This window comes from Pongo abelii, chromosome 21 (assembly GCF_028885655.2).
Source record: "Pongo abelii isolate AG06213 chromosome 21, NHGRI_mPonAbe1-v2.0_pri, whole genome shotgun sequence".
Lineage (NCBI taxonomy): Eukaryota > Metazoa > Chordata > Mammalia > Primates > Hominidae > Pongo > Pongo abelii.
In genome coordinates this window covers 34,536,778-34,564,153 of record NC_072006.2, presented here as the reverse complement: position 1 = coordinate 34,564,153, position 27,376 = coordinate 34,536,778, and the positions used below count along the sequence as shown (strand labels likewise).

General features: G+C 50.7%; 1 protein-coding gene across 1 annotated transcript in view; it reads right to left on the bottom strand.

Annotated features, from left to right (window-relative positions):
- The window catches only part of ANGPT4 (angiopoietin 4), a 48,991-nt gene extending 22,580 nt beyond the window's left edge, over window positions 1-26,411 (bottom strand). The window contains exon 1 of the mRNA XM_002830146.4: window positions 25,514-26,411. Coding sequence (XP_002830192.1) covers window positions 25,514-25,822 — 309 coding nt within the window. The 5' untranslated portion in view covers window positions 25,823-26,411. The remainder of the gene's footprint in view (window positions 1-25,513) is intronic.
- Window positions 26,412-27,376: the final 965 nt, after the last annotated feature.

Sequence of the window (27,376 nt, the reverse complement as noted above, 5' to 3'; positions counted from 1 at the left end):
GAAGCCCCCTGTCCCTCCCACGTGTCACCATGGGAGGGCACTGAGCAGCCACGTGAGGCCTCCCTGGCTCAGAACATGCCGGGCCAGGTCAGGCCACCATTACCTCTTGCCTGGACTATCCCAGTAGATTTTTCCCTGGGAGGGATTTATATGCCTGTTTTGTCTGCCTCTCTGCTTCCATCCTTGTCCCCTGAACAGTCCATCCCCCACTAGGCAGCCAGAGGGATCCTGCTAAACCTAAGTCAAGTCATACTCCTCCTTTGCTCAAAATCTTTCCAGAGTTCCTGTCTCACGCAGAGGAAAGCCATGACTGCAGGTTCCTCCGTGGCTGGGCCTGCCACTACACTCTCATTCCTCTCCTATTCCCTTCTCCCTCACTTACTTCAATCCCGATGCAATGCCTCCATGACATCCCTCTAACGAAGCAAGCATGTGCCCACAAGCTGTTCCCTTACTGTTCCCTCTAGAATCCTCCCCCAACCCTGATCCCCTCTGCATGGCACACATCCTCATGCTGTTTCAGCTTTCTTCATACCACTTATCACCACCTGACTTTTTAAAATCACTATCTCTCTTTTTATCTGTCTGTTGTCTGTTTCTTTCTCTAGAATGTCAATTCTAGAGAGTCCATGAAGCCAGGGACTTGGTTTTGCTCACTACCTTGTTTCTATGTTTGGCACAATGCATGGCGCACAGTGAGTGCTTATAAATGTGCGTTCAATGAATTGATGAAAAAGGGGAAACAGCAAGGGTCAGAGCACAGCGCCCAATCTCATGCCCCTTCCCCAGCTTCCTCAGGGTGAGCCAGCCAGCAGGGAGTGGGAATGCATCTCTCCCTTGTACAAAGAGTTTGCAGGTCCATTGGCCAAGCTGTGTTTTCTATCTTCAGATCCCCTCCATCTGCCAAATGGGGCTGGACTGGCCAGTCTCCAAGGGTTCTCCCAGCTCTGATGTTCTGGGATCCCACATGCAAATGTTCATTTCTTTGACAGGGCTGCTCTCTTTCCCAAGGGCAGGAGAGCTGGTCTGGCATGACACCAGTATGCTGTTGTAAAGGTGAACAGTGTGTTCTCAGGGCTCAGTGCCTGCAGGCAGAGAGCCAGCTCCCCTCCACCATTGCCTCTCCATTCGGCACACATGCTGGCCTCTCACCACGCCCCCCCCCCCACCCCCGTCCCTGGCTCCTTCCCTTGCCCTCTCACTCAGTCTTTCAGAAGGTCCAACTGGACAGCTCTCAGGTTCCCTGGGAAGATGGGTGCTCCCCAGGAGAGGTGGTGACCTTGGCTCGGGCCAGGCTCCAGCCACTTCCTCCTTCATCTCTTCTCCCTTCTTCCATCTTGACTGTTCACTCCTATCCCTTCCTCACCCTGGAGTGTTTCAAAGGGAGCAAGTTCCATCATCAAATCCTGGAGCGGGTGCTTGTGGGCGGTAGTAGTACTGGTTAGAGCTGTGTTTCTCGAAGTGTGGTTCTTCCGTCAGCATCAGCTGAGAGCTCATTAAAAATGTGAATTTCCAGGTCCCACCCCAGACCTCCTGAACCAGAAACTCTTAATGGTGCCCAGCCATCTGTGGTTAACAACCCCCCTGGCTGAGTCAGATGCCTGCTCAAGTGTGAGAGCCCTTGATGCAGAGTAGCAGCGGGGACTGAAGACCAGAGAGACCCTCCTCCTTCTTTCCCTGCATCATCAGCCCAGCCCCTCACTGCAGCATACAAGCATGTGCTAACAGCTTCCATCTAAAAACTAACTCCACAGCCTCTCTGGCTGCTTCTCCAATTTCTCTGATCTCATTAACACAAAACTTCTACAAGTCGTCTCCATTTTCTCATCTCCATACCCACCCTCACTTAAAAAAAAAACAACAACATAACGTTAATAATATAATGATGTTACATTTCACACATACAAAAAAGCATAGAGGCCAGGTGCAGTGGCTCACACCTGTAATCCCAGTATTTTGGGAGGCTAAGGAGGGTGGATTATTTGAGCCCAGGAGTTTGAAACCAGCCTGGGCAACATGGTGAAACTCCATCTCTACTAAAAATACAAAAATTAGCCAGCCGTGGTGGCATAAGCCTGTGGTCTTAGCTACGCAGGTGATTGAGGCAGGAGGATCGCTGGAGCCCGGGAGGCGGAGGTTGCAGTGAGCTGAGATGCACCACTGCACTCCAGCCTGGGTAACAGAGTGAGACCATGTCTCAAAAAAAAAAAAAAGTATAGAGAATAAATATAGCCCATAGTGTTCATCGTCCTGTATACCTCCAGTCATGTTTCTCCATCCTGGGAGGTCCCTTTGCCTTTCGGGGTCTCACTGTTACCCAGGCTGGAGTGCAGTGATGTGATCATGGCTCACTGCAGCCTGAAACTACTGGCTTCAAACAATCCTCCCACCTCCCAAATAGCTGGGACTACAGGAGAGCACCACCACGCCCAGTTCCCCCCTTCGCTCTTTAATTCACCTTGTCATAGATAGCCCTCCTTGACACTGCACTCAAGGGACACTCCATCTTGCTTGACATCTCAGGAGCAATCACCTGGATGGCCACTCCCTGTTGCTGGATGACTTCCCCCCAATCCTGGTTTCCTCCTAGCCCCTAACCACCCACTCTCTGACTCCTCCTTTACAGACTCCTACATGGCAGGGCCCCCATGGCCCAGTCCTAGGTCCTTGTCTCTATGTACATTCACTCCCTAGGTCAGGGGTCCTTAATGAAGAACCACAGGCTCCATGAACTTGAGTGAGAAAAAAAAATCACATTTTTTGTCCACTAACTGCAATTAAAATTTGGCATTTCCTTCAATTATGAGCCTAGCTCACAAACCACAGCCATACTAGCAGGTCCTGAGAGTCATTACCAATAGAAATCCCAAATATTTTCATATCACAGCACACTCTTACAGTATCTTAAAACATTGTTTTTACTCACCAGGACTTTGGAATAATAGACATCACACCCACCACTGGATAATGCTATGCCTGATCACAGATTTTAGTTTTCATATTTTGCTTATGATTTCCATATTACTGAGTGTTCCTATGCTTTGATTTTACGCATTTCTGAGAAAGGATTATTAAGCTTCACCAGGACCAGAGGCCAAGGTGTCTGAGGATCCAAATGTGTCAGGGCTCTGTCCCAGGTGCTGAGATCGGTCTTTGGACTTCCACATCCCCCTGTGCTGATGGGGCCGTCATCATCTCCCACCCAGACTTCTCCCCTGCATGTCCCCAACTCGCCATCTCTGCCTGGTTTCCAATGAGCATCTCAAGCCCAGTGTGAAACTCTTAATTCCTCAGCTCCCATCGCCTCTGTCCCTGTAACTCCCACCCCATTCTTCCAAGTCTTTCCCATCTCAGGAAATGGCTCCGCCCAGTTCTGAAGCCCCAAACCCAGACCTCAATCTTAATTTCTCTTTTTCTTAGCAGCCACACTCAACCCACTAGTAAGTACTGCCCACTGTGATCCCAATGTGGATTTCAAATCTGTTTACTTGCCTTATTCTGGGCCAGGCTGCCCTCCTCTCCATGGGTCTGCCTTTTGTGCCTTCCTGTCTTTAACCCCTCTGTCAGCTCCCAGGAGATTCTTTTTTTTTTTTTTTTTTTTTTTTGCAGTTGCAAGATTTAATAGCATGAAATAGAGTGAAAACAGAGCTCCCATACAAAGGGAGGGGACCCAAAGGGGGTTGCCGTTGCTGGCTCGAATGCCTGGGTTTATATCCCGATCCTTGTCCCTCCCGCTGTGCTCTCAGACAATAGATGATTGGCTATTTATTTACCTCCTGTTTTTGCCTAATTAGCATTTTAGTGAGCTCTCTGATTGGTTGGATGTGAGCTAAGTTGCAAGCCCCGTGTTTAAAAGTGGATGCGGTCACCTTCCCAGCTAGGCTTAGGGATTCTTAGTCGGCCTAGGAAATCCAGCTAGTCCTGTCTTTCAGTCCCCGCTCTCAACAGGAAAACCCAAGAGCTGTTGGGGAGGTCGGCGGACGACCGCATTAATTGCTTCCTGCTGAATTGGGGCGTAGTAGAGGTGGTGCAGTTGAGATTTCCTCGGGAGAGGTGCCTTCGATGTCATTAACATCGGAGCATGGGCTAGCAGGCTGGTCCAGGGGTCCGCGGTAAATCTTAGTCATGGACTGCATGTGAGCTCCCCGGAGATTCTAATGTGTGGCTGGCTGGGCCCACCAGCATGGATGAGGACAAATACAGCTATATCGAGTTTGGTCTCAGACTTTTTCATGCATCATTGACCTCCTAGAACCTAAATTAAAAAGCAGACATCCAGGTACTGAGCACCTGCTCCAAGTAGTCAAACAGCAAATTCATGCCTGAGGTGAGACTTTCCCAGGCATCTTCCCCAAGCTTCTCATTTGCCTGAACATGGACAAACTGAGGCCCAGAAGTCTTGCCCGAGGTCACCATCTGGCAGGCTAGGCTCTAAGACTCCTTGTCTGAGGGTTGCAGAGCTGAGCTGGTGATTCAGGGCAGCTCAGGGTCCTCTCAAGTGACTGGAGCTCCCCAAGCATCTCACTGGTCCCCCACTTGTCCTGCGGTTGCAAGTGGCTGGGCAGGGCAAAGGTTACCCACAGCTGGAGCCCATCACCCAATTTGCCACACCCGCCCACCAGCATGGGCCCTGGGATGGATAATCTGGGCCAGATGGGCTCACTTAGGCTGGGCTGGGCTCTGGAGACTAACTTTGGCCTGGGTGGGGGGAGCTAGGTCTGGGCCATGGCTGAGGCACCAGCTGGAAGGGCAGGGGATGGATCCCAGTGGAGGAACTGACCCAACGTGGGATCTACTTCTCTTGTTTTTTTGGATCCACTTCTCTCTATGTGCTGCACTGACTCCAGGATTAGACCTTCCCCTTCTCCATCACTCTCAGGCTGCCAAATTCTCAGGCCTATGATGGGGTACAAAGGCCTGACCTCTTATCACCCTTCCAGCTGGCAAAAAGACTGAGTTTTGGTCCCTGGTCTACTGCCCCATCCCCTTGGCCCTGGGTTTGAGTTCTGGCTCTGCCACAATTTCATTGCGGGCCCTTGGAGAGTACTGTGTTTCTCTGAGCCCCACTTTACAGATCTGGGTCATGGGTCAGCATACCCTGCTCCTTGCTGGGGAGAGGGCATTTGCAAAGGGTCTTGAAGAAAAAGAAAGAAATTTTCACAGGCAGGGGCTGGGGGAGGAGGGGTGATCCAGACAAATAACAGGTGCAGATCCATGGATGAGCAGCCTCTGTGGCCAAGGAGATCTGCTCAAGCCTGTTTCTCTCCTGCATTATTTATATAAAATGGACATCGATTGGCGAATGGAGAAACTGCAGTCCATCCATGCAATGGACTCCACTGAGCAATAAAAAGGAAAGAACCATTGATGTGTGCAAACACACAGATGAACCTCGGATGGGTCATGAGTGAAAAATATGCAGCTCCAATGGTTCCACACTGTAGAAGTCTATTTGTATGACTCTCTAAAAATGTCAGAATCTGTGATTGCCAGGGCCTGGGTTAGGGCGGGTGGGGATTGATTGTTAAAGGACACGGGGGAGCTTTTTGGGATATTGGCAATGTTCTATGTCATGATTTTGCTGGTGGTTACATAACTGTATATGTCTGTCAAAACTCATGGAACTATATGTGAAAAGGGTAGATTTTGCTGTAAGTGGTCATACCTCAATAAAAAACAACGCCCCCAACACAAGGTTCTATAAAATGCCGCAGATATACATATGTAACATTAAATAGATTTCCTCCAGTGAACCCCCTCACCCTCTCTGAGTTTCATTCATGTGTTCATTCAGGAATTATTTCTTGAGCACCTACTATGTGCTCATCCTGTATTAGGTATTAGATAATCAGAAATGAGCAAAATTTGTAAAGTTTCTGATTCCAGGGCACTTCTACTAAATATATCAGTTGCATTGAAATCTCGATGAATGCTATGAAGAAAATAAGACAGGGTAATATGTGGGGTTGGAGGCAAGTTTCGCCAGGATGATGGAGAAAGCCCCACCAGAGAGGGTCATCTGGGCTGAGAGGCTGAGAAGAAGCAAGGTCTGGGAGAGTCAGGAGGGAGGGAATTCCAGGCAGAGGAAAAGGCAAGTGCAAAGGCCTTGAAGTGGGAGCGTGTCTGGTAACTTAGGATCAAAATGAAGATGAGTAACAATGATATGACCTGCATCTGTCTCTCTTCCATGGAAAATGGTGCATGAGGTTCCTGTTTGGGAAATGCATCTTGTCAACTGCAGATAAAAATCAGTGCAGAGAGAGTAGTGCTTTGCATGGATGGACCTGTGTGTGAATCACAGCTCTTAGCTTACTGGCTGTGTGACCTTAGGCTGGGGCCTCTACTGGGGTCTGAGCCTTTTCTCTAAAATGAAGATAATCATAGCTCCTTCCCCTGGGTTGTAGGGAGCATTCCTGAGATAATTCTGGTTGTAGTTACATAATGAACGCATGATAAATTCTGGTATGTCTGGGCCATAGCTTACTATGTGTCAGGACTCTGAGCCCAAGCCTGCACGTATACATACAGATGGCCTGATGCAACTGAAGAACCACAAAAGAAGTGAAACTGGCTGGTTCCTGCCTTAACTGATGACATTACCCTGTGACATTCCTTCTCCTGGACAATAAGTCTCCATAGCTCCCCACCAAGCACCTTGTGACCCCTGCCCCTGCCCGCCAAGAACAACCCCCTTTAACTGTAATTTTCCACTACCTACCCATATCCTATAAAACTGCCCACCCCATCTCCCTTTTTCGGACTCAGTCCACCTGCACCCAGGTGATTAAAAAGCTTTATTGCTCACACAAAGCCTGTTTGGTTCACATGGATGTGCATGATATTTGGTGCTGAAGACCCGGGACAGGAGGACTCCTTCAGGAGACCGGTTCCCTGTCCTTGCCCTCACTCCATAAGGAGATCCACCTGTGACCTTGGATCCTCAGATCAACCAGCCCAAGGAACATCTCACCAATTTCAAATCGAGTAAATGGTCTTTTCACTCTCTTCTTCAGCCTCTCTCACTACCCTTCAATCTCCCTGTCCTTCCAATTCCGGTTCTTTTTTCTCTCTAGCAGAGAAAAAGGAGACACATTTTATCCATGGACCCAAAACTGCAGCACCGGTCATGGACTCAGGAAGACAGTCTTCCCTTGGTGTTTAATCACTGCGGGGACGCCTGCCCTGATCATTCACCCCCATTCCACTGGTGTCTGATCACCGAGGGGAAACCTTCTTTGGTCATTCACCCACATTCCCTTGGTGGCAAGTCAATTGCGGGGACGCCTGCTTTGGCTGCTCACCCACATTACAGCCCAGGGCTGCTCACCACCCGCTTCTCTGTGTCTCTAGCTTTCTCTTTAAACTTACCTCTTCACTATGGGCAACCTTCCACCCTCCATTCCCCTTTCTTCTCCCTTAGCCTGTGACCTCAAGAACTTAAAACCTCTTCAACTCACACCTGAACTAAAACCTAAATGCCTTATTTTCTTCTGCAATACTGCTAGGCCCCAGTACAAACTCGACAATGTTTCTAAATGGCCAGAAAACAGCACTTTCGATTTCTCCATCTTACAAGACCTGGATGATTTTTGTCAAAAAACGGGCAAACGGTCTGAGGTGCCTGATGTCCAGGCATTTTTTCAGACATTGGTCCCTCCCTAGTCTCTGCTCCCAAAGTGACTTGTCCCAAATCTTTCTTTTTTCTCTCCTGTCTGTTCCTTCCGTCTCCACCCCAAGCTCTGAGTCCTTTGAATCCTCCTTTTCTATGGACTCAACTGACCTCTCCCCTCCTCCCCGAGGCTGCTCCTCGCCAGGCTGAGCCAGGTCCCAATTCTTCCTCAGCATCCGCTGCCCCACCCTATAATCCTTCTATCACCTCCCCTCCTCACACCCGGACTGGCTTACAGTTTCACTCTGCAACTAGCCCTCCTCACCTGCCCAACAATTTCCTCTTAAAAAGGTGGCTTGAGCTGAAGGCACGGTCAAGGTTAATGCCCCTTTTTCTTTATCCGACCTCTCCCAAATCAGTTAGCATTTAGGCTCTTTTTCATCAAATATAAAAACCCAGCCCAGTTCATGGCCCACTTAGCAGCTACCGTTATATGCTTCACAGCCCTAGACCCAGAGGGGCCAGAAGGCCATTTTATCCTTAATATGTACTTTATTACCCAATCCACTTCCAACATTAGAAAAAGCTCCAAAAATTAGATTCCGGCCCTCAAACCCCACAACAGGACTTAATGAACCTCGCCTTCAAGGTGTACAATAATAGAGAAGAGGCAGCCAAGTGGCAACATACTTCTGAGTTGCAATTACTTGCCTCGGCTGTAAGAGAAACCCCAGCCACATCTGCAGCACACAAGAACTTCAAAACGCCTAAGCCGCAGCGGCCAGGTGTTCCTCCAGGACCTCCTCCCGCAGGATCTTGCTTCAAGTGCTGGAAATCTGGCCACTGGGCCAAGGAATGTCCACAGCCTGGGGATCCTCCTAAGCCGTGTCCCATCTGCGTGGGACCCCACTGGAAAGGGAACTGTCCAACTCGCCCAACAGCCACACCCAGAGCCCCTGGAACTCTGGCCCAAGGCTCTCTGACTGACTCCTTCCCAGACTTTCTCGGCTTAACGGCTGAAGACTGACACTGCCTGATTGCCTCAGAAGCCTCCTGGACCATCACAGATGCTTTAGGTAACTCTTACAGTGGAGGGTAAGTCTGTCCCCTTCTTAATCAATACAAAGGCTACCCACTCCACATTACCTTCTTTTCAAGGGCCTGTTTCCCTTGCCTCCATAACTGTTGCGGGTATTGACGGCCAGGCTGCTAGACTCCTTAAAACTCCCCAGCTTTGGTGCCGACTGGGACAACATTTTTTTTTTTTTTTTTTTTTGAGATGGAGTCTCGCTCTGTTGCCCAGGCTGGAGTGCAGTGGTGCGATCTTGGCTCACTGCGAGCTCCGCCTCCCAGGTTCACGCCACTCTCCTGCCTCAGCCTCCTGAGTAGCTGGGACTACAGGTGCCTGCCACCATGCCCGGCTAATTTTTTGGTATTTTTTTAGTAGAGACGGGGTTTCACCATGTTAGCCAGGATAGTCTTGATCTCCTTACCTCGTGATCCACCCGCCTTGGCCTCCCAAAGTGCTGGGATTACAGGCATGAACCACCGCCCCCGGCCTGGGACAACATTCTTTTATGCACTCTTTTTAAATTATCCCCACCTGCCCAGTTCCCTTATTAGGCCGAGACATTTTAACCTGGACAAGTCTTACAGGCTGGTCCAAGATCTTCGCCTTATCAACCAAATTGTCTTGCCTATCCACCCCGTGGTGCCAAACCCATATACTCTCCTATCCTCAATATGTCCCTCCACAACCCGTTATTCTGTTCTGGATCTCAAAGATGCTTTCTTTACTATTCCTTTGTATCCTTCATCCCAGCCTCTCTTCGGTTTCACTTGGACTGACCCTGACACCCATCAGCCTCAGCAACTTACCTGGGATGTACTGCCACAAGGCTTCAGGGACAGCCCCTATTACTTCAGTCAAGCCCTTTCTCATGATTTACTTTCTTTCCATCACTCCCACCTATTCTCCCACTGAAACTTCCACCTATCAATCTCTTCCCACACAAGGCAAATGGTTCTTGGACCAAGGAAAATTCCTCCTTCCAGCCTCACAGGCCCATTCCATTCTATCATCCTTTCATAACCTCTTCTATGTGGGTTACAAGCCACTAGCCCACCTCTTAAAACCTCTCGTTTCCTTTAAGACATTTATCTTGTATTTCACTCCATCCTTGGCTACCTTCCCCTTGCTCTTCAGACTCTCCTTTCAGGCCCTCTTCTTGTTTGCTTATACCCAGCCCTGTAAATAACAGTGAATGGTTGCTTGTAGATACTCGACGTTTTTTCATACACCATGGAAATTGAACCTCCTCTTCTAGGCAGTTACCCCATCAGTCTCCATTACAACCTCTGACGGCTGCCACCCTAGCTGGATCCCTAGGAGTCTGGGTACAAGAAACCTTTTAGTATTCCTTCTTATCTTTTTACTTTGCATTTCCAGTTTTGCCTCGCACAAGGTCTCTTCTTCCTCTGTGGATCCTCTACCTACATGTGTCTACCTGCTAATTGGACAGGCACATGCACACTAGTTTTCCTTACTCCCAAAATTCATTTTGCAAATGGGACTGAAGAGCTCCCTGTTCCCCTCATGACACCGACAGTTCACTACTATTTTGTTTTGTTTTTCTTATTATTAATATAAAAAGACAGGAATAGGCCTCGACTTACTCACTGCTGAAAAAGGAGGACTCTGCATATTTCCAAGTGAAGAATGTTGTTTTTACCTAAATCAATCTGGCCTGGTATATGACAACATAAAAAATTCAAGGACAGAGCCCAAAAACTTGCCAATCAAGTAAATAATTACACTGAACCCCCTTGGACACTCTCTAATTGGATGTCCTAGGTCCTCTCAATTCTTGGTCCTTTAATACCTGTTTTTCTCCTTCTCTTATTCAGACCTTGTGTCTTCCATTTAGTTTCTCAATTCATACAAAACTGCATCCAGGCCATCACCAATCATCCTATATGACAAATGCTCCTTCCAACAACCCCACGATATCACCCTTTACCCCAAAATCTTTCTTCAGTTTACTGTCTCCCACTCTAGGTTCCAACACTGCTCCTAATCCCGCTCGAAGCAGCCCTGAGAAACATCACCCATTATCTCTCCATACCACCTCCAAAAATTTTCGCCACCCCAACACTTCACCTCTATTTTGTTCTGTTCCAACACTTCACCATTATTTTGTTTTGTTTTTCTTATTAATTTAAGAAGACAGGAATGTCAGGCCTCTGAGCCCAAGCCTGCACGAATACATCCAGATGGCCTGATGCAACTGAAGAACAACAAAAGAAGTGAAAATGGCTGGTTCCTGCCTTAACTGATGACGTTACCTTGTGATATTTCTTCTCCTGGACAATGAGTCTCAGAAGCTCCCCCACTGAACACCTTCTAACCCCCGCCCCTGCCCGCAAGAGAGCAACCCCCTTTAACTGTAGTTTTCCACTACCTACCCAAATCCTATAAAACTGCCCCACCCCATCTCCCTTTGCTGACTCCTTTTTTGGACTCAGTCCACCTGCACTCAGGTGATTAAAAAGCTTTATTGCTCACACAAAGCCTGTTTGGTGGTCTCTTCACACGGATGCATGTGATACTATGTAGCTGTTAAAAACAAAGAGGTTGATGGCTGTGCACGGTGGCTCACACCTGTAATCCCAGGACTTTGGGAGGCCAAGGTGGGTGGATCGCTTAAGCTCAGAATTTGGAGACCAGCCTGGGTAACATGGTGAAACCTGTGTCTACTAAAAACAGAACAAAATTAGCTGAAGGTGGTGGTGCGTGCCTGTAGTCTCAGCTACTTGGGGGGCTGAGGCAGGAGGATGGCTTTAGCCTAGGAGGTGGTTGCAGTGAGCTCTGATCATGCCACTGCTCTCCAGCCTGGGCGACAGAGCAAAACCCTATCTTAAAACAAACAAACAAACAAGCGAGAATGAGGTTGAGCTACATCAGATGCTGATCTGAAAAGATGTCCCTGTCATGCTTGTGAGTAAAAAAAAACCAAGAGGCAGAACACTATATACAATGTGGATCCATTTGTGTGTAAAAATGATCCAAATGATGTATTTTTATATAAAAACCGAAAAGACCAAACTATTGACAGTAGCGATTTGCTTCAGGGGAGGGGGTTTCAATAGGGTGATGATGATGGCATTTTCTTTTTACATTATCTGTATTGAAATTGTTTGGATTTTAAAAGTAGAATGAGAGTGTATACAGGTATATTAATAGAATATTTAACAACTAGTATATAAACACTAGGAGTCCCTAACTGATGTCCTGGACCCCCAGGGATCTGTGAATAGAATTCAAGGAACCTGTAAACTTGCACTAAAAAAAGGACATTCTTTTCCCACTAGCCTCTAACTGAAATGAACTTTTCCTGTGGTGGTGAGTATATGCCACAGGCTATTACAGTGGTGTTAGCAGGGCCTGCGGCTTTGTCACTAGTAGAAACCGCAGATACTCTAATGTCTCATTGCAGTGATTGTGGACATCTATGACACATTGTGTATACTCACCTCAGCCTCAAAATGATGGAAGGTACTTGACCCACCACTCAGTCTTGTTATTTTGTGCATTAATACAGAAATAATATAGGACTATATCAGAAACCTGTTTTCTGTTATGTTGACATTTGCATCTCAAGGCAATTTGTTTCCTTTATAAATCTATGCATTTAATTGTACATTTCAAAAAAATTTTTTTTTTTTCTGAGAGAGGGTCACTGGATGCCAAAGGACCCCAAGGTACAGGAAAGGTTAAGACCCCTGAAGGCCCATCCCACACAAGGTTCCTCACTGGTGTCCCCAGTAGGCTACCAACTCTGAGAGTGCAAGGACTTTGCCTGCCTTCTGGGGCCTGGAAGACTGTCTGGATATTTGTAGGCTCTGCTGTTGACCCCAATTATAGATGGGCAAATGGAGGTTCAGGCTCAGAGTCACTTCCTTGAGGTCACCCATCAAGTTGCAGATGCTAGATTCATCCCCAGGTCTACTGATTTGGAAGGCTGGGTCAGGTCTGGTGGGTGTAAGAGGGTCAGGGCGGGGGCTGGGTGGGTGAAAGTGGTGCTTCCCTCACCCAGGGTACGACCCAGGCTTTAGCCCTGCAGCCAGTGAGCCCAGAGGATGGGTGAACCCTGCTGCTGGCTTCTGCCTGTTGACCCAGTTCCTGGGTCTCTGCCCAGTCTTGTTCCAGAACCAGACCCAAAGCACCAGGGTTTCCGTGAATCGGGGTGTGCATTAAGTAAACTATACCCTTCTAGTTGTTCAGACCCAGCCTCTCAGAGCTACCCTGCTTTCCTTTGTCTCTCTCACATCCTGCATCCAATCTGTTGTCTCTACCCTCAGGCGCATGCAGAATCTGACCACTTCTGCTCAGTCTTGCCACTTCCACCCCAGTCCCAGCCCCCATTATCTCTAGCGGGGATCACAGCTTCTTTGATACTCTCGGCATCTGTCCTTGCTCCCTGGGCCCCCAGGCTATGCTCCACACATAGCCAGTGAGGTCCTGGTCAACCTGTCAGATTATGACCCCCTCTGCTCTAAACCCTGCCGTGGGTCCCATGTGGCTTAGAGAGGACCAGGACTCCTTGCAGATTCCTTTAGTGGGGAACAAAATTATTTGCTTTGGAAACAGGTAAAACAGTCCCCAATGAACAGAGGTCAAACCAGGCTGTACTGGGATGGTGTGGGAATTGGGATGAAGTCTGTTCTAAGTCCTAGGCTGAACCAAAGCCCCATGGCTGGGGTGGCGCAGGGTGTGGAGATTTGAGCCTGGCCTGACAGTAAAAGGAAAAGGGCTTTAGCAGGGATGCCCCAGGGGTAGGAGCCCAGTCAGGGAGACATCTGGGGAGCAAAGATTTAGTGAGGGGGAGACCTAAATGATGCCCTCAGGGACCACTCAGCTCCCATCCCCTCCATTTCACAGATGGGGAAACTGAGGTCCCAATCAGGAAAGTAAAGTGCCAGAGGCTAATGGAGACACAGGAGCTAATGGCCAGGTCTGGTCCAGATGTATGAAAATCTGGGGGATCAGATCTTTCATAGCTTTGTGTGTGTGTTTCAACTTAAATGTAAATCTTTGTAATTTTATTTTTTGAATGGGTGATATAAACACATTGTTCAAAATTCCAAGGAACAAAAAGGAGTGAGGTGAAAAACAAATTTTTCTGTCCCTGCCTCAACCCACAGTTCCCTCCCTACAGGCCACTGAGGGAGGTTCCTCGGTTTCCTTCCAGAGAAACGCTATGCATACATCTGCAGTAACTGTGTTTCCATCCCACCACCTGCCCTTCAGGCTACAAAAACCTCAGCTTGCCATTCCACACCTGGCTTCCTTTTGCTTAACATTATTCATAGCATGTTCCACATTCATCCAGGTAGACTTGCCTCAGCATTGTAATTCCATCTTTAGGTAACTCTTACAGTGTTACTGCTTGCAATTCCATCTATGGGCCTCCATTGTTTGCTCATCTAGTCCCCTCTAGCTGGGCCTGTAGGATGTTTCCAGGTTTTAACCATCACAAACAGGGCTGCTACAAATATCCTTGTACACCTGTCACTTAACATTTCCACAAGTCTATGTGGGGAATAAATCCTTCGAAGCAGAATTGCTGAGTGAAATCACACTTTTTTTGGTCCTTTGCTTTTTGAGACAGAGTCTTGCTCTATCACCCAGGCTGGAGTGCAATGGTGTGATCATGGCTCACTGCAGCCTCGAATTCCCAGGCTCAAGCGATCCTCCCACCTCAGCCTCCCAAGTAACTGGGACTATAGGCATGTGCCAACAGGCCCAGCTAATTTTTCAGTATTTTTTGTAGAGCCCAGGGTCTCGCTTCGTTGCCTCAGGCTGGTCTCGAACTCCTGAGCTCAAGCGATCCTCCCACCACACCTCGGCTTCCCAAAACATTCGTGATTTTTACTATCATTAACAAACTGCCCTTGGCAGAGGTTGTGCCTAGTGGTTTCTGCCCCTTTGGAGGAGAGGCCCTAGGGTCTGCAGAGGTGGCCACAGGAGCCACAGAGTTGCTTATTGCACCCCCTCCCAACACACATCCACACCCCCCAGTCTCAGCAGCACCAAAGCATCTCCCACCAGCTTCCTTCTGACTTCTAGGTCTCCCTGAAAATGTCACCTCCTCTGAGAAGCATTCCCTGAGCACCCCCACTCTACTCCACCTGTTTATCACAGTGTCCACTCTGGCTTCTACACGGTACTTCATGCCATCTGAAATCACTTTAGTCATTTGTCATTTGTCCAATTCCCCCACCAGAAGAGCCCCAGGAGTGCAGAGGTTTGTCTGCCCTGTTCATCAGCACATCCTCCATGCCTAGAATAGGGCTAGGCACATGAGAGGTCCTCAATAAATATTTGTGGAAAGAACAGATGGGTCAGTTTTGTGTAAGGGGCACCAGATTTCCATTGAATAGTTGTTTGGCAGCTAGAAGCAAGTTTGGAGCCTCGAGCCCAGGCCCAGCCACTGCTGGAGCCTGTGAGAGGCAAAGGCAGTGGAGACCACAGAGGCCAGAGAACAGAGAGCTAACTGGTGCCAGGGCAGAAAGAAAGGGGAAGAAACACCAGCACAGAGACGGGAGGGGCAGGCAGGAGGGTTCCCAGGGGGAGTGGAGGGAGGCCCATGGCAAGGGAGGGAGTCAGCTTGGGGTATCTGTAGGAGGAATGTTCTAGAAATGAACAAGACATAGTCTTGGTGCTCATTTACTTCCTCCAACCAACTCCTTCAGATGTGCCGAGACCTGGGCATGGTGCTGGGGAGAGAGCAGCTACCAGAACAGGCCAGGCTCTGCACTGCTGCCAGGGTCTCCCAAGGAAGATATCTAAAGGGCTACTGTGTCCCAGCCATGACCCCAAGGCCCTACAAATACAGCTCATTTAGTCCTTGTTTCTCCCATTGTCACCATTTACAGATGAGGAAAGGAAGGCACTGAGAAGATGAGCATCTTGCCTAAGTGGCAAAGACTGGATTTAAATATAGGCCTTTGGTCTCCAAAGACCACACCCTTAGCCATTCAGAGGGCTGCTTGTGGCAGCTAGCCTTCAGGATGACCCCAGGGATCCTGGTGCTCATGCCGTTGTGTAGTCCCCTCTCTCAACAAGTCAGGACTGGCTGGCATGACTAATTAGATATTGTAGAAATGTTAGTGTGACTTCCTTGGCTAAACCATTGCATTGTGTCTTCTGTCTTGCCCTCTCTTGGACCACATGCTCTAGGGGAAGTAGGCCACTATGGTCTGCCCTTAAGCAGCCCTTGGGAGGAACCATCTGGAGGGAAAATGAGGCCTTCTACCCACAGCCAGCGCCAGCTCACCAGCCACAGGAGGCTGAGCCCCAGCCCAGGTCAAGCCTTCAGATGAGTACAGCCCTAGCTGATATCTGAGTGCAACCACATGAAAAAACCCCAAGTCGGAACTACCTTGTTAAGTTGCTTCAGAATTCCTGACCCTCAGAAACTGTGAAAGATAATAAATGTTTACTGTTATTTTAAGCTGCTAAATGTTTTAGGGTAATTTGTTATGCTATAATAGATAACTAATATACTGCTTTTCCAGAGCTTATAGAGGTTTAACCCTCTTGCTTCTCTTCTCTGCCATCCCCAGGCCTCAGTTTCCTCATTATGACAATGGGCTGACTTGTGATTTATGAGGGTTGGCCCCTCCTCCTCTGCCTTGCTTCTGTCCCCCGGACCTGCACCAGGCCCTCACCCTGTGGCTCAATGCAGACTGAGATGGTTTGTCTTGTCCTGTCTGAGCAGCTGGGCCCAAGTCTTCCTCATTGTTTTCCTCTCTGCAAGACATTCTATTGCTTTTCTTCCGGGTCAGGCTCTGGGCAAGCAGAGCCAGTGGGCTGAGAGCCAGGGGTAGAGAGAGCTGGGGACCAACGGGCTCTCATGGAGGGATGAGCTTCTCAACCCTAGCTCAACCCTCAATTCTTTGACACAGGCCCAGCGTCTCCAAACATCCAGTGTGGTCTGGGCCTGGAGCACTGCACTGAGAGTCAGCAATAATAGTTTTGCCATTTCCTTTCTCTGCCAGTGACGAGCTTCTCTGAACCTCAGTGGCTTCATTGTTTCCTCCTTGAGGAGGGCCTGGAAGGAATAGGGAAATGGCCACTGGGATCTGTGCTCTGCGGGTCTGGGCTGGGATTCTTGTCTGCCTTGTTCATGAGGCCTAGCACAGTGCCTGGCACACAGTAGCGCTTCCCATATTTGTGGAATATTTGGGACTTCCCTGGCTCCTGAGCCTCACCTCTCATGGGGTGGCAGGTCCAGGGTTCATCCCAGGTGACAGGCCACAAGGAGAAGATGAGGAGCGTGGGGGAAGGGGCTGCAGAGGGAGGGGAGCAGGGCCTGCCTCTGCCATCTGGACTTGGGAGGGGCTGCCAGGGTCCCTGCCTCCTCAGGCTCAGGTATGCCTTTGGTGGTCGTCTATATTTCAACCTTGATCTTGGAAGGTGTTTGCGATCGCTCACCTCCCTGACACTTGAATGTCACAGAATGGGGTGGTGTGTCCATTTTACTTGGCAACATGCTTATTGAACAGTTATGATGTGCTCAGCACTATTCTAACCATTAGGTATATTAAGTCCTTGCAGCCACCCTCCAAGGTAGGACCTGTTATCAACCCATTTTACAGATGAGGCACAGAGAGGTTAAACAACTTGTCCAAGGACAGGTAGCTCTTCACAGGTGTAACCAGGCAGTGCTTCTGCAAGGCCACTTGGCTAGAGTGATCATGTGACAGCGCCCCTGCCCACCCCCACAATCTCAGCTCAACCTTGGGAAAATAGGGCAAAGTATGTTGTAGACGGAGGGAGGCTTTGCTGGGGTATCTCCCCACGTGGCACCAGGCCTTTCTGCCTGTACAACTCCAGTGTGTACCTCTTCTCTTATTGGATCCCCAGCAGCCTGGAGGAAAAGGGTGATTGTTCCCCACACAAATGAGTAAACTAAGGCCCAGAAAGGCCAAGCATTACTCACAGCTGGTAAAGGAAGATTTTTAACTTAATGGCTGAGCTCTTTCTATGCGCCTAACTTGCCTTCTTGGTGGCTGAGGCTGATCCTGCAGATGGGGTGACAGGGATAAGATTAGGGTCAGACAAAGATGGTAGAAGCAGGCCCAGAGGTCCACAGTCTATCACAGAATGATCCTCAGTGAGGACAGGACAGAAAAGTGGCCACATCAGTTCCCAGTCTCCATGGTCCTCCATGGAGAACAGGGTCAGGACCAGGGACATCTGGTCTGGCTCCTGGCGAGCACTCCAGTCTCATCTTGGCCATGCTCTCCTCGCTCTCTGCACTGTAGACACACTGAATGCCTTTTGCTTTTGGCCCATTCTACCCCCAGGGCCTTTGCACTTGCTGTCCCCTGTGCCTGGAATGCTTTTGCTTCCTTCCCCTGCCTCGCCACTGCCAACTCAGCCTTTAGATCTTAGCTCTGTCCTTCTTCCTAGTGCCTCCCTCCCTCAAGCTCAGGCACCCATTATCCACCCCTAGCATCTCTCGGTCCCTCCTTCACGGCACATATCACAGTTGATCGTTGCACATGGGAAATCACTAGGTTAGTTACACCCACTGCTCCTGGGGCAAGGGGGAAGGATGGTCTTCCTTGCTCACTACTAAATCCTTGTCACTTGCATAGTGCCTGGCGCATTGTAAGCCCTTAATAAACAGTGGTGGAAGGGACAATTAAATGAATGCAGGAATGAATACTCTTACCTGGCAAATTAAGTTCAGAGCTGTGTATACACATTTGTGTTTGTTTGTGTGTGGTGGGGGGCAGGAGTCTGGGGGTGCACATCTACACATAGTCCCAGAATTGAAAGGATGCATGAATTTTTCATGACATTTATGGCATGCTATGTATCTTGTTGCCTCTGGAGAGGAGAAACAGGGGTCTCAGCTGGGTTCTGGGCCAACTCCTGCCACTGACCCTTGGGTGAATGTGATTGAGTCACTCCCTTGCCCAGGCTTAGCGTTCCCATCTGTAAATGGCGGGCACAGAGAGGTGGTCTGCGTAGTGGTTAAGAGTGTGGGGTCTGGAGACAGTCTGCCTGGGTATGAACTCACCTCCCTCACTTCTTAGCTGTGTAAACTCCCTGGGCCTCTGTTTCCCCACAGTAAATGGGGATCATAACAGTCCCCACCTTTTAGGATGCCACGAGGTTTATGAGTCAATGTTTATAAGACACATATAAAGTGCCTGGCCCAGAGAAAGTCCCATATGTAAATTCACCACAGCAAAGCACTTATCCCAGAAGACAGAGGAAACAATAGCAGCATCTCCTGGTTCTCTGCGTGCTGGAGCAGTGCCAGGCACATCCCCTGACCAGCCATTTGAGCCTCACAGCAAACCCAGAAACCCAGGCAATGTGTGTATCATCACTTCCATTTTATAGATTGAAAAACTGAAGCTCAGGTCTTTCTCATATTTACACAGCTAATAATCTCACAGATGTAAAGTTGAGGGAACAAAAGCAAACTAGAGTAAGATATGGATGGTATGACAGGATTCCTTCCTTGCACTGTGAATCCTGGAATCCTAATGTTTACTGAGCACTTACTCTCTGCCAGGCCCTGTACTGAGCCCCACATGTGCATTGCCTCATTTAATCTCCTCAATAACCTGCAAAGTAGCTTCTGTTAGTGTCCTCACTTCACAGATAAGGAAACCGAGGCACAGAGTGGAAAAGCAATGGTCTGAGAAGGCAGAGCCAGTAAGCAGTGGAGCTGGGATTCAAACTGAGTCAACTGGGACTCAGGGCCTACATTCAGCTTCTGTGGGATTTACCCCCAGGCCCTGGGCCAAGAATGGGGCGTAATTGTGGGGACACCCAGACTGAGCTTCTGGAGCCCTTCAGCTTTTCAGAGTGGCCACAGCTGCCTGAGGCCCTGCCTGAATCATCCCTGGCAGAAAAGCCCTAGGGAAGCTCTCCTTGGGCAAAGGGCTCCTGGGGGAAGAAAAATCTAGCAGCTATGGATCTCCCCTTTGGGGACCAGGGTCCTCTATTTTCCACATCCCAACTACTGCCCAGGGACCTGCCCACCATGGACATGGTTTATTTATTGGACAGGAAACTGGCTTAAGTGCTGAGATAATAGGTTCCGGCATCAGATGGCTGAATCTGACTTTGCCCTTCTTGGCTGTAAGATCTTGGGCAAGTCACCTAATCTCTTGGTGCCTCAGTTTCCTCATCTGTTAGTGGACAAGCAATCTTACTTCACTGGGTCATGGTGAGAATTAAATGCAGTAACATAAAGCACCCAGGACAGTGTGTGGCATACAGTAAATGCTCACTAAATGAGTACTTACTCATTACGTCATAACTGCTTTTTCATCCTCCACCCATTCTGGGAGGCATGAGTATTTTGAGTTCCACTTTAGAGAGGAGCCAATTGATATATGTGGCTTCCCTGGGTTCCCATAGCTTTGAGTGGTACCCCTGGGACTTGACTTCCTGACCCCAACTTGGTCCTCCCCAGACCCCACAGCCAACTCTCAGGTTCATTCCTGACATTTCAGAGCTGGCTCTGAGGTTATGCAAACAAACTGCGGCCAGAGTCTGACTGGAGGTGCAGGCTTAGGGGGCAGACCTGGGGCCTGTTTTCTAACATTTCCTGCCCAAGGAGAAGGGGAAGAAGGTCTGTGTACATCCCAGCCTGGCTGAGCTCTAAGGCCGGGGAGGAGAGAACTAGAAACATGTGGCCCTGCCCTCTGTGGCCCTGTCCTCTGTGGGATGGCTGGCCAAGCCAGTTGAACAAATAAACCCGTCCCTCTGGGGGAAGTCGTCAGGGGGGCTGCTGCTGCTGGTGCCTGCCCTGCACCCCCACCTCATCCCAGGCATGAGCCAGCTGGTCATCCCCAGGCCGAGGGTATCTGTGCCAGCTGTTTCTAGGCCCCCTTCTTGGAAAAATAATCCCATTCCTCTAAGAAGCAGATGCTGTTTCCCCCACCCCATCCCCCAGTCCCAAACTGCTTAGAAAGGAGCCAGCGGTGAGGTTAGGAAATCAAACCCCAAGATATTTTGTTCGGCACCGAGACTCATTTCTTGTTTGGATAACTGAAGGCTGAAAATGCCAAGAATTTGTGGGCAGCCTGGGAAGGCTGGGGCAACTGGAACCCTGACTCCCAAACCAGGTCAGTTTGGGAGGGTCTCAGGCTGGGCAAGGACCCCACCCTGGGCTCCTCCTTGGTGCTCTCTTGACCCACACCCAGCTAGGCAGGGCCTCACAACTGCCAGGCCGAGGGGCCCAGTTATTCTGAGGTTTGCTGTCAGAGACCTGGAACAAACAGCAGAGGCTGGGGCAGCGTCAGGTTGGGAGGCCCCTGCCCAGCCCCTGACCCCTCTCTGCTTGGCTTTGGGTGCAGAAGAGGAAGAGAAAGAGGCCTCGGCTGAGCAGCCAGCTGCAGGGTGGGCACTGGTCATTTGGCAGATGTGCCCTGGGTCTTCAGTGTGGACACCCGGGGAGGTAGAGGTGGGAGGGATGGCCTCGGGGTGAGAAAAGGAGGAGCTGAGAAAGAGACAGGAAAAGATGCAGGGAGACACTTTGATAGCCAACCAGGAGAGAGAATCAGAGACAGAGACACCCACAGAGTTAGCAACAGTGAGTCAGGGCCACCGCGAGCGCCCCAAGAGAGATCCACAGAGGCAGAGAGACTCAGAAATAGAGAGACAGGCTGACCACAGTGGCTCGTGTCTGCCGTCCCAGCTACTTGGAAGACTGAGGCGGGAGGATCGCTTGAGCTCAGGAGTTCAAGGCTGCAGTGAGCTGTGATTGCACCATTGCACCCCAGTGTGGTTGAGAGAGCCAGACCTTGTCTTTAAGAGAGAGAGAGAGAGGGAGAAAGAGACAGAGACAGACAGAGATAGACAGGGAGATAGGCAGAGAGAGGGCTGCCACGGACCCCAGGTCAGCAGCTGCTGGCTGCTCCCTAAAGGTGAGAAAGTAGCTCTCACCCGCAGTTTCCAGGTGGAGTCAGCCCTGCCCCTGAGAGCTCAGAGACTGGGGAAGATGTGCTGCCCTCAGGTGGTGGGGGTGGGCCAGGGAGGCTGGGGCTTGTGTCTGGCCCTGGTTTTCCTCATTCTCTTCATCTGTACAATGGATCATTCTGTGGGGACATGAAGAGAAGGCAGAGGATGGCACTTCTTGGATGGGACACCTGGGGCAACTGGGGGAATGGCAGTCACACACGGGAGCCCTTATTGAGCACCTGCTGTGTGCAGAGGCTTTCCCTGCTCTGCTTCTATTGACCCCACATCAAAGGTCAGGAGTAGGTGCTGTCACTCTCCTCCCAGCCTCCAGATGAGGCACTGAGAGGGAAGGGCCAGCACTGGGTCCTAGAGCGAGGGCATGGTGGACAGAGGAGGTCATGTGACTAGCCACTGAGCTGCCGAGCCCAGCTAGAGATGCCTGCACTGCAGCTGGCTCTGTCCCCCAACCTCCTCAATATTCCTGCCTGCAGCTTCTCATCCATATGAGGGGGGTGGAGCAGAGCCCAGAGCTGATGTGCAGCCCCAGGAGCTGGCTCCAGATGGGAGTCACTGGGGCAGGGGCCTTCCAGGAGGGAGGAGGAGGAGAGTGAGGGAGGCAGAATGAGGGGGAGAGCATGGAGAAGAAAGGGAAGGGGAGTGCAGGGGAGGAGAGTATGAAAGAGGAGAGACAGAGAAGGGGTGAGGCCGGGGCTCTCCCCATGCCTGATGAGCACCGGCAGTAGGACACAGCAAGCCATATGCTAGGAAAAGAGAGTGGGTATCTGGGGACTTGGAAACTCTGCAGTAGAAGGGAGCACCAAGAGCACCCCATCCTCTCTAGATCTTGCTTCCCTTTTGCCTCCTTGACACCTTCCAGAGTCAGGAAAAAGAACCTGCAGTTTGGAGTGAGAATCCAGATTGGCTTTCACTGCTACATGACTCTGGTAAGTCACTTTCCGTCTCCGGCCTGTTTCCTCACCTGTACACTGGGGGAACAGGAGGGGAGTTGGGGGCACAGGCTGAGCAGATGATGGCTTCTGGGATTCACGACAGGAAGGATCTCCCCTGTGTCTGTCTAGATGAACAGAATCTTGCTGAGAGCTTGTTCATCCCTAATGGCAATGGCGATGATGGTGATGATGATGCTGATGGTGCCATTAGATAAGAGTATTTTAAAACTCTTTTTTAAAACTTTTCTGAGATGTTAGAGAAAAAGCCAAAAAAAGGCTTTGAGTTTCAGAAGATCTGAGATACGCCTGGACCAAGAGAAGAACCAGAGGAAGGTCACAGCCACAGCCACAGAACGTAGCAAGCACTCCCCACTGGGGACCAGGAGTGTCAGAGGGGGCAGAGAGAAATTATTGTTTACATGAACCAAGGGAGACTGAAACCTGCTCATCTGTAGCCATTTGGTAAGGAAGTACCTGCAGCCAGGTCAGCTGAACTCCCATATCAGTGATCTTAGGCCCTACGGCACTCTACGGTGACCTGACTGACCCCAGCTCAGAATTTTCAGGCTAGGTGAATGGATGCCCGGAGAGGACATTCCACTCCAGGCTGAGGCATTGGACCAGGTGACCTTCTGATCCTGCAAGCCATCAGTTCAAGCCATCAGCTCTCAGCCAATGTTTCCCAAGCATCCGACACCTAGGGGATTCAAAGATGGATGAGAGTGAGAGGTGAGACTTGGGGTAGGAGGCCCAGTGGGAGGTGATGACAACATCCTGGGAAAGATGACGAGGCCTAAGCCAGAAAGATGGACCATGAGAGAAGCCTAGGCCCCAGGACGGGCTAGGCCAGCTGCCTGGGGGATAGGTGGGAGCCACAGGAAGCCCCCAGGGCACAGACAGCCTGTGGCTGGGTGGTGGTGTCACCCTAAACAGAGAGAGACAGGCAGGAGGAGGGTGTTTGGAGAAGAGCAGGGAGTCGTCTCAGGCAGCTTTGGAGTTGAGACACCCATGGACCCTCAGGGAGATGTTGGGAGAGATCCAGGTCATGGGTTTTGGGCTCAGGATCCCATCAATGCCAATTTTGTGTCATCATGGAGCAGGATGGAGACCTGGGACCTGAGAGATTTGAAGAACATTTATGCTTTCATGCATTCACTCATGCTACAGACATTTATTGAGTACCTACTATGTGTTAGGCACTATTCTAGGCCCTGGGAACCCAGGAGTGAGCAAAAGAGACATGGCGCCTGCCCTCTGGGAGCTCACAGACCAAAAGAAATGTTTTTAAGAACATTAGGTAGGGATAAGTGCTAAGAAAAAAAAAAACAACAAAGCCAGCAGAAGGGATAAAGGGTGGAAGAAGAAGGGTGGCTATTTTATACAGGGAGAGCAGGGAGGGCCTCTGAGGAGATGACACTGGAGAGGATAGGAGGCTGGGGTAAGCCAAGTAGGAGTCTGGGAGAGGGAACTCCAGGGAGTAAGGGTTCTTGCTTTTATTCAGATGCATGGTAGCCCTGGGAGGAGGGAGAGGATGTAACTTAGGTTTTGATGGGGATTCTTTGGTCTGCTGCATGGAGAATAGGGGGTGGGGGCCCAGTGTTAGCAGGGAGCCAGGGAGGCAGCCAGGACAGCTATCCTGCCTGGAGCCAGAGGTAGTTGTCAAGCTTGTCTGCTGTTTAATACCTTCTAAAACTCCAGGAATTAGTTTGCATCCTTCATTCCCCAGTCACTGCCCAGACTGTCTCCTGGGTCCCTCTCCTTTTCCTTGGTAGCTCTCACTTAGGGACTCTGAAGAGTCCCATCTCAGACCCCCCAGGATGTCTCCTGTGCCCTCATGCCCCGCCAGGGCCAAGCCTGCTTTGCACACCTCTGTAGTCAATGCTTCGCCGAGGGTACACAGTAGGTGCTCACACTGCTGAAAGACGAAAGCATGACAGGGCATTCTACAGCAGCCCTGGTCTTGGGCCAAAACCACAGTGGCGTCCTCAGCTCCTTGCTTCCTCCCACTCCGCATCCAATTCACCAGCAGAGCTGATGGGCTCTACCTCCAGAACTCACCAGAATCTTACTGGCCACACCCCCTCCCAGCCCTGTTCTGCTCCAGGCCTCCGGTACCTTGCACCTGATGGCTGCAGCGGCCACCTCTTTGGGCTTCTTCCTTCCACGCTGCCTCCTACAGTCTGTGCTGTTCAAATCAAATCACGGGTGTCTGTCTCTGCTCACAACCTTGCAGTGGCTCCCGTGACACTCAGAACAAAAGCTGAAGTCCTTTCAGTGGCCCCCCAGCTGCATGGCCTGCCCTGCTGTCACCTCTCAGACCTCCCCGCACCCTTGCTCCCTCTCCTCGGCTCCAGCCACACAGGCCTTCGCCCCACGGTTCTCCAGGCACACACCGCTGCGGATGCATTCCCTCCTCACGGTCAAAATACATGCTGCTCCCTTTGCAGAACGTTCCCTCAAATACCTGCCTGGCCCACTCTATCACTTCCCTTGTTCTCTGGGTTCAAGTGTCACCTCCTCTGAGATGTACTCTCTAATGATCTGACCTCAAGCAGCCACCCAGGGCCACCACTTGCCCTCTTCCTTCTTCATTTTGCTTCACCATCTGACATAGTAGATTATCTCTTATTGCCTCTTTCCCCCACTAGTCCAGAGGGAGACATACTATACTGTTGTATCCCCAGCACCCAGGATGGCTTGGTCCGTTCAGCCCTTGGTCAGGGCTGAATGGATTTCTGTTGGATGAATGAAGGGATGGCAGTTAAAGAGCCAGGTTGCCAGCTGATATTACCCAATCTTGCTGTGTGGCCTCAGACCCATCCCTGCTCCTCTTTGTGCAGCTCAGAGCCAGCCCTCTATGCTCAGGGAAGGCCTCTGGGATGGACACTCCACCTGCCGATTGTGACAGACCCCAAAGCCACCCTCTGCCCCCTGCAAACCTCCCACGCCCTGTACCTTCATCAGCCACTGTGTGTTGTTCTGCAGTGCCTGCTCCAGCTGTTTGACCCGTTGGGTAGGCAACTTCCCCAGGCGCAGTGGGTTGGCCAGTGATTCTCTCTGGAGGGTATTGGAGTCACTGGAGACCTCAGGCCCTGGAGGGCAGGGCTCAGACTTAGGCAGCAAGAAGGTGTAGCTACAGTGGCCGTGCTGGATTACAAGGGTCTCGCAGCCCCTATCCGCCTCCTGCCTTGTCTGTTGAGCCGCAGACATGGTGGCAACCACAAGGAGGAGGCTGCCCTGCAGCATGGCTAGCTGAGAGAGCATCTGAAGGTGCGGCAGTGGCGAGGGGTGTCTGCTCAGAGCCCCAGGGGCTGTGCCTGGGATGTCCTGCTGCAGCCAACAGTGGCCAGGCTTGCCTGCAGCTGCAGCTACAAACCTCTGTCTGGCCGAGCTCTGTCCAGGCAGCTATTTATACTTGCTCTGAATACCACGGCTGCTCTGCTCGCTTCCTCTCACCGCCTCCCTCCACCCCCACCCGACACCCTCTCACCTCTATTCTTCACTCCTTCCCTTCCTCCTTCCTCAGTCTTGGCCGCACGTTGCCCTTATCCTAAGTGTGCACCAACCTTGCTTTGCCTGCCTCACCTCTAAGCCCTCTGATTATCCAGTGAGGCCTGGCTTCCCTGCTGGAGGGGAGGGAAGAAAACAGCACACAGACACGCATACACACTCATGCACACACTCACGAGCACACAGACACGCACACACACTCTCACACACACACTCATGAGCACACACTCACATGCACGCCGACACGCACACACATTCATGTACACACAAACGCCAAGCTCCAATGCTGCCCGCTTTGGAAAACCGAATGCAACTTAACTCTCCTTTCCTGTCTCTGTCTCAGTCTCCCTCTTTCCCTCCACCCCCATCCCCTGCCCCCCAAGGCTAAGATCTCAAGTTTCAGCCCCGCTGCCATCCCCTTCTCTCCCCGCTGCACCTTCCTCCCTCTGGTTCCCTGTTAGTCCTTGGAGTACAAGTGACCCCCAGAGAGAGCAGAGGGAGGGGAGGAGGCAGAGGGGTGAGGCGGGGGAGGGCCCAGCGAATCCACTTTGCTTCTAGAGACACAGAAAATCCTTCCAAGGTGGGACAAGTGAGCAACCCAGCTGCGAGCTGCTTCCTGTCCTCTCTTCTCCCTGAGGGCCAGGGGAAAGTGGTATGCCCCAGGATGGCCCTGGCTTGGGTGCTTGTAACAGTAATGAGAAGTTGTCATGTCCTGGGGCAGATTGTCCTGGGGCTGCTGGAATGGGGAGGTGGAGAGGAGGCAGTGGGGAGAGGAGATTGGAGTGCCAGGAGGCTAACCCTAAATCTCGCTCCCCGACAGCTGGCCACGAGACCAACGGTGGGCAGCTTTGCCTCTCTGGGCCTCCACACCCTGGTCTGTAAACTGGGTAAACCTTATCTCTTGCAGGAGGAATGCGTGTGAGTCCTCAGCATGGGGATGGAGAAGTTTTCAGCTTCTGGGTTCAAATCCTGGCTCTACCGTCTACCAGCTGTATGACTTTGAGTAAGTCACTTAACCTCTCTGTGCCTTCATTTCCTCCTGAATGAGGAAAATAATACCACCTACTTCACAGGGCATGAAAATTAGGTGAGTTAGAGCAAGGCTGGCACAGAGTGAGCACTAAATAAATATTTTCCGTTGTCAATGTTATAGTTCCCATTGCACCTCCCCTCCCACAACCCACTGGAGCATAAACCCCTCTAGGGCAGGGATTTGTCCCTGGGGGACATGGTCTCCAGGCAGGAGGTGCCCAGGAGTTGGTGGGGCCTCTACTGCATGGGCTGCCTTTGTGTTCTGCCAGCTGTTTG